This window comes from Denticeps clupeoides, chromosome 1 (genome assembly GCF_900700375.1).
Source record: "Denticeps clupeoides chromosome 1, fDenClu1.1, whole genome shotgun sequence".
NCBI lineage: Eukaryota > Metazoa > Chordata > Actinopteri > Clupeiformes > Denticipitidae > Denticeps > Denticeps clupeoides.
Genome location: NC_041707.1, coordinates 6,809,923 through 6,816,554, shown reverse-complemented (window position 1 = coordinate 6,816,554; position 6,632 = coordinate 6,809,923). Strand labels below are relative to the sequence as shown.

General features: G+C 48.0%; 2 protein-coding genes across 3 annotated transcripts in view; one reads left to right on the top strand and one right to left on the bottom strand.

The window, feature by feature from the left end:
• Positions 1-1,459, top strand: part of LOC114794689 (extensin-like) — a 1,623-nt gene extending 164 nt beyond the window's left edge. Inside the window, exons 2-3 of the mRNA XM_028987410.1 lie at positions 135-685; positions 815-1,459. Coding sequence (XP_028843243.1) covers positions 135-685; positions 815-1,459 — 1,196 coding nt within the window. The remainder of the gene's footprint in view (positions 1-134; positions 686-814) is intronic.
• Positions 1,460-1,868: 409 nt separating this feature from the next.
• Positions 1,869-5,248, bottom strand: LOC114797998 (keratinocyte-associated protein 3-like). 2 transcript variants are annotated; one of them, XM_028993361.1, is made up of 7 exons: positions 5,089-5,248; positions 4,068-4,252; positions 3,921-3,980; positions 3,434-3,631; positions 3,199-3,333; positions 3,016-3,131; positions 1,869-2,916 (listed from the first exon to the last, which is right to left on the bottom strand). In XM_028993361.1, exons 1-6 carry the CDS (start codon positions 5,099-5,101, stop codon positions 3,057-3,059), a joined length of 666 nt encoding a protein of 221 aa, XP_028849194.1. In that variant the 5' UTR covers positions 5,102-5,248; the 3' UTR covers positions 1,869-2,916; positions 3,016-3,056. The 2 variants fall into 2 exon arrangements, with proteins under 2 accessions (XP_028849194.1, XP_028849188.1); XM_028993355.1 differs by having other exon boundaries at positions 3,016-3,333.
• Positions 5,249-6,632: the final 1,384 nt, after the last annotated feature.

Genomic DNA, 6,632 nt, shown 5'->3' with positions numbered 1-6,632 from the left:
CACTGCTACACCCACCCCATCTACACCTACAACCTACCCCACCTTCCATCTACACCCACCTACCACCCCGCTACACCCAACTCCACCCACCATCTACACCCACTTACCACCCTGCTACACCCACCTCCGACCAGGCTACACCCACCTTCCAACTACACCAACCCATCTACACCCAACCACCCCGTTACACCCACTTTCCACACCGCTACACCCACCTCCCATCTACACCCACCCACCCAACACCCAGCTATACCCACCTTCCACCCGCTACACCCACCCACCCATCTACACCCACCTACCACCCCGCTACACCCAACAACGCCACTACACCCACCTCCACCCATCTACAACCACCTTCCACTCATCTACACCACCACCCACGCCACTACACCACTACACACACCATCTACACTCACCCTCCCATCTACACCAACCTTCCATCTACACCCACCACCCAGCTATATCTACCTTCCACCCCCTACACCCACCTTCCACCCTGCTACACCCACCTCAACCCGTCTTCACCCACCTCCCATATACACCCACCTCCAACCACACCGCTACACCCACCTCCAACCATTTACACCCACCACCAACCACCCCGCTAAACCCACCACCACTCATTTACACCCACCACCCAGCTACACCGACCTCCAACCACCCCGCTACACCCACCTCCAACCACGTTGCTACACCCACCACATAGCTACACCAACCTCCAACCACACTGCTACACCCACCACATAGCTACACCCACCTCCCATTTACACCCAACTCCACCCATCTATACCCACCTGCAACCACGCCACTACAGCCAACTCAGCCCATCTACACCCACCTCCCATCTACACCCACACCACTACACCCACCACCATCCATCTACACCCACCCTACTACGCCGCTACACCCACCACCCAGCTACACCCACCTTCCATCTACACCCACCTACCACCCCACTACACCCAACTCCACCCACCACCCTGCTATACCCACCTCCGACCAGGCTACACCCACCTTCCATCTACACCAACCCATCTACACCCAACCACCCCGCTACACCCACTTTACACACCGCTACACCCACCTCCCGTCTACACCCATCCACCCAACACCCAGCTACACCCACCTTCCACCCCGCTACACCCACCACCCATCTACACCCACCTACCACCCGCTACACCCAACAACGCCACTACACCCACCTCCACCCATCTACAACCACCTTCCATCTACACCCACCTTCCACTCATCTACACCCACCACCCATGCCGCTACACCTACCTCCCGCTACACACACCATCTACACTCACCTCCCATCTACACCCACCTTCCATCTACACCCACCACCCAGCTATATCTACCTTCCACCCCCTACAGCCACCTTCCACCCTGCTACACCCACCTCAACCCATCTTCACCCACCTCCCATCTACACCCACCCTCGCTGACGATGGGATGAGCTGATCAATTTATAACCACAAAATGCACTGTAGATTTATATATTTACACTAATGTTAGGGTTATGTGGAATTGTGATTATTATTATCATCATACTATCATATCATTATTACTACTACTGATTATACTAAATATATACATCTTTTTGCACACTGTGAATCAACAAGCTTTGCAATCTCGTCTCTATGTGTTTTTGTATATTGTGAGATGACAATAAAGTTGATTGATATGAACTTTTGATATGAAAGAATCAAGTGGGGTGAAAACTCCAGTCTACACATTGTTCCTGTTGTAAATGGTAGCTGTAAATGACTGTTATTGATGGAATATCTGCATGCATGTATACTTACATACTTCATCACCAACAATTAAAAATTTAATTCCTGTGCAATGATCAAATTATTTCTGAATTTATTAAAATTTTGATGATTCATTTATTCAATGTAAAATTATACTCAACAACACATATTCTGAAATGTAAGACTGTAAGTATGTTGAAAATATATAATTTTACAATAATAGGCTGGAAGACCCTTAAAGAAAAGTTGACATAATGACAATTAAAGCAGAAACCATTTTAACCATCACTGCAATAAAAAAAACAGAACAGATGGAGTGTCTAACTTGCAGAGAGAACAGAGAACCATCATGCATGGTATCATGTTTACCCGGCCCAACAGACAGACCCTCATCTAAATAATTTGTGAAAACTGATCACCCTTTTCTGAAAGAGGATTCTCACTCTAAGCATAGTTACTTCAAATGTGTGGAAAAATACAGGCATTCCCAGAAGAAAGATTAAGTTAGTGTTATAACACTTGCAAAAATATAATTAAATAATAATAAAAAAGAATTTGGAACAGATTATACCATTCTTTATAAAACATTTACAAACAACATTGGAAACAATTCACTTGTAATAAGCTGCCTTCAATTATCCTTCAAAAGCACAATAAATAATAACACTAGAGATTTTGAGAATTGATTACATATATCAGCATTATCTGGTTACAAAATCAAATTTTATGTACAATGTTTGGAGAGAGTTTAATTGTCTTTAAAACAACCTTTAAATCAATTTTTGTGCTACACTGATGAATTGCTGCTATAAATTCCACATTAATAAAATGAAACGAACGTCATGGAGATTCATTAAAAAAAATACAAAGAAGGTATTGGCTTGTGCTTAGGTAGCTTGAAAAGGTTTGGATGCATAAATAATACTTTTGTTCCGAAATGAAATGTAATCACGCCACAACTTTGAATCTGTGTTCATGTACAATAGCGTTCCTGAAGGGTTTTGGCACTGTACTGCAAAGCAAACTTTCCTAAGCAGGTCTAGCATTAAAAAAAAGCACAAGGTTAGATAATATCTTTAAAAAAAATTAATGAAATGAACGGCAGGTTGAGTCCGGACAGCGCAGACAGTCTTCATCCTTTTCTGAAGACAACAACAGTCTAAATAAAGAATAATAGTATTAGGGTTCAAATATAAAGCAAGAATGAGCCAATAAAGTTTAATCAGATATTATTATTGATAGTATGTGTTCCTCTCACCCGAACAATGGGATCGACGCCCACCTGACGCTCCTCGCTCACTACGCATGTTCTCCTTGAAGAGAGAAGTCCGAGCCTCGTTTCCTCCTTGTGGCCAGACCCTCTCCTTCCTCTAACTGCCAAACACAGATTTGAAGATTTTTGGCAGTAACGTCGCTTCGTGGAAATACGAACAGATCTTACCTGCTCTCGAACGTATGTTTCGGCGTACGGCCCGATGCCTCTGAGAGTGAGTCCCACTAAAAAACACCAGATGGACAGTCCGGCCTCCACAGACGCCAGCAGCACACAGGGGAACCACAGAGCAAGGGTGGTGTCCTGCCAAAGGACGCAGCACACAGAACTCATTCAGAGCCCAGGAAAGTTCTAGAATATCTCCACAGCGCTTCAGTCCCGTCAGCTCGAGCTCCTGACTTACGAAGATGCGCGTGCTGTCAAACGGGCAGTCGACGGAGACGGGGGAGCGGGCGCTGATGGGCACCCCGGTGGAGTTGCAGCCCTTCATCAGCACGTCTCCGTCAGCCGCAATGGTGAGGCTGATGGCCAGGAGCAGCCCCACGGCGCAGGCCGCTGACAGCAGGGCGTTCAGGAAGGAGCTGATCAGCAGGCAGATGTGCTGCGCGAGCAAAGAAAATACCCGTGTATGAGCTCCTTCACTCACGTACAAGTCACTGGGGTGGAAACAGACGAGGTTGCGGGTTCAAATCCCGAACTGAGCAAAGCACCGTCCCCACACGCTGCTCCCCGGGCGCCTGTCACGGCCGCCCACTGCTCACCGAGGGTGATGGTTAAAAGCAGCGGACACGTTTCACCGTGTCACCGTGTGCCGTGCTGCGGTGAATCACATCTGACAACTGATCACTTTCACTTCACTTGACAAAGGAAAAAGGAACAGGACGACATACCAACTTCTGGACGGACAGATTTCTAGACACCAGTATCGCCACGATTCCTGATACGATGCTCTGGAAGAACGCAGTAGACAAGTTTTTGTTAAAATCAGGACGCGCTATTCACAGCCCCACCGGCCGTCTTTCGTGGGTTCTCCTCACCAGCAGCCCAGAAGTCACGGAAATGATGTTGGTGGCGGTGTACTCCGTCGTTATTTCTCGGTTGGGTTTGGAGATGTGACGTAAAATGCTGCCGTGCACGATCGCCCCCAAGATGAAGTTGATGTGGCCCACCAGGATGAGCGTGATCCCCTTCTTCATCAGCCGGCCCGGCCCTTTCTGCCTGTCTGTTAAAGGCACGACAAAACGCTGCAGTGACTCCGCACTCCGTACGCACTTCGTACACATTTTTGTTTACCCGTGAAATGAGTTTTGCACAATAATTACAAGAACGCTGCCGTTTTCGCGTTTGAACGTCTCTGCAGGAGAACGCTGCGGCGTGGACTGGGGAGACAATGCCGGTGTCTTTACACGTTCCGCGGTCCAGGCCGAAAAACACGGGGGCAGTGGTGGCCTAGCGGTTAAGGAAGCGAAAGCGAAATCAGAAGGTTGCCGGTTCGATTCCCGATCTGCCAAGGTGCCACTGAGGGTACGTGAGTACGTCAAGGCCGCCCACTGCTCACCAAGGGTGATGGTTAAATACAGAGGACACATTTCACTGTGTGCTGTGCTGCAATGTTTCACAATGACAGTCACTTAACTTTTCTATACACAGGGGACGGGTTTGCTTGAGTTATTACCTGTACAGCACCTCGGTCGACTAAAGGTTGTTTCAACGTTATATAAATGAAAGACAAGACATAAAGCAAAACGACTAAACAAATAGAGGACGGCGCTATTATTGCACGTCTATAAAGCCTGTGTATCGTTATTTTTAATTGAATGTACTTTTTAATTGCGGAAATGAAAGATTTTATGATCGTGATCGTGTCAGGTCGGCGAACTTATTATTTCATCTTTAATTCCTTTTGGTCCTCTCGTCACACAGGTTCATTCTGGCGCAGGACCGCCGTATTTTCCGAGTAATCGTTGCGTTCGTACTCCAACGCTCGGCTTCCATTTGGGCCGCATGCGTCGCGCAGCCGCCGCACATGAAGGCGCCTTTTCGGGCTCTTCTGCTCACCGAAGCCGCACATGGCCGCACTTCACCGGTCCCGTCCGTCCTGTCCGTCCTTCTCCCGCGTCGCCTTGTTCTTGTTCTTGTTCTTGTTCTTGTTCTTGTTGTTTTTAGCGACGCGGCCGAACAACATCCACAGACACCGCGCTGCTTCCGCTCGGCCACGCCCATGTGACGTCACGACTCACCTGCGGGCCGGAAGCCGGAAGTCATACTTGCTAATGGAACTTTACATTTGCAGCATTTATCAGACGCCCTTATCCAGAGCGACTTATAATCAGTAGTTACAGGGACAGTCCCCCCCTGGAGACACTCAGGGTTAAGTGTCTTGCTCAGGGACACAATGGTAGTAAGTGGGATTTGAACCTGGGTCTTCTGGTTCACAGGCGAGTGTGTTACCCGCTAGGCTTCAGTTGTTTGCATGAGGGACCAGTAAATAAGACATTTTCAACACATCGCAGAGCTAAAAACACATGAGCCGTGTTTGCCAAATTGATAATAAATGAATTTTTAGGAAAAAGAAGCTGTCAAAAAAACTAGACTGAAATAAACGCATTTCTCCTTAATCCACCACCAGGTTCTCTACGCTCCTCCTGGAATATCATGCATCCTGAATGTTTCTAAAGTAACGGAAATGCAAACCCACCCAGTGTGTGTTAGTTTGTTTAAAAACCGACATTGACTGCATAAGGGTCATTGCAAACACACTCAGAAAAGGTTAACATACAGTGTGTGAAAACCTGTATCTGTGCGTGCAGATGAGTGTGCGCACGCTTCTGTTTCATGGGCCGAGAGCAGCTGTCGCTCGTATTCCTTACACTTGGTAACCATAAGCGATAAGAGGAAAAGCCATGCTTCCATGACCGGCATCGCCTTCTTTCACCGCGGTAAACCTAGAGGCCCTCCGCCGCGTCGCCATTTGAGGAATGGTCGTCCAGTTGCCTCGGCAGTAATGCGGATCCCGGCCAGGGAGTCCCGAACGACCAGGGGCGTGACTGGATGTGCAAAGTCCTGCTGGGCCTGCACAACAGAGAGAGGAGGAGCCCAGCACAGACCCGACCTGATCAAAAGACACGCGATATACGCACGACACAACATTCGCACATTTGCTGATAACCGGTGGCGGCGTGACAAAGACTGCATAATTCAGGGACTTGAGTGTCACCTAGATGAGGTGATCTGATCTCCCAGGGCTGGTGTTTATCCTGGAGGAAGTCCCACCAGGCCGAGGTCATCATAGGGTGAACAGCATTAAGGAAACGGAGGCGTTCCACTGGAGGCGGAACGTGCTCGTTTGAGCAGTAGTTATATTCTATACCTAATTACAAGCAGAGAGACTCACTAGACTCCTTCCTGACCCCAGGAGGCCTGATTTCCCGTCTGTATAATCTCGTTCCCTTGGTTCGTCCAACGTGTCTAGATAATGTTTAAGCTCAGTGGGAGGGGGGATTTGGTTGAGGTCGTTTCAGAGGAGGAATGGGATGTTATTTTATGGCATGTTCATTCTTCTTCTGTCTGTGCTAAGATAAGATATATCTTCATCTATCTTA

Bases quoted from the DNA above. Each gene is read 5' to 3' on its own strand.
- LOC114797998 (XM_028993355.1), bottom strand. The intron at 3,981-4,067 runs GTGAGGAGAACC...GCGTTCTTCCAG, and splicing joins CCGTGACTTCTGGGCTGCTG to AGCATCGTATCAGGAATCGT. The intron at 2,917-3,015 runs GTGAGAGGAACA...TTCTTTATTTAG, and splicing joins GCGTCGATCCCATTGTTCGG to ACTGTTGTTGTCTTCAGAAA.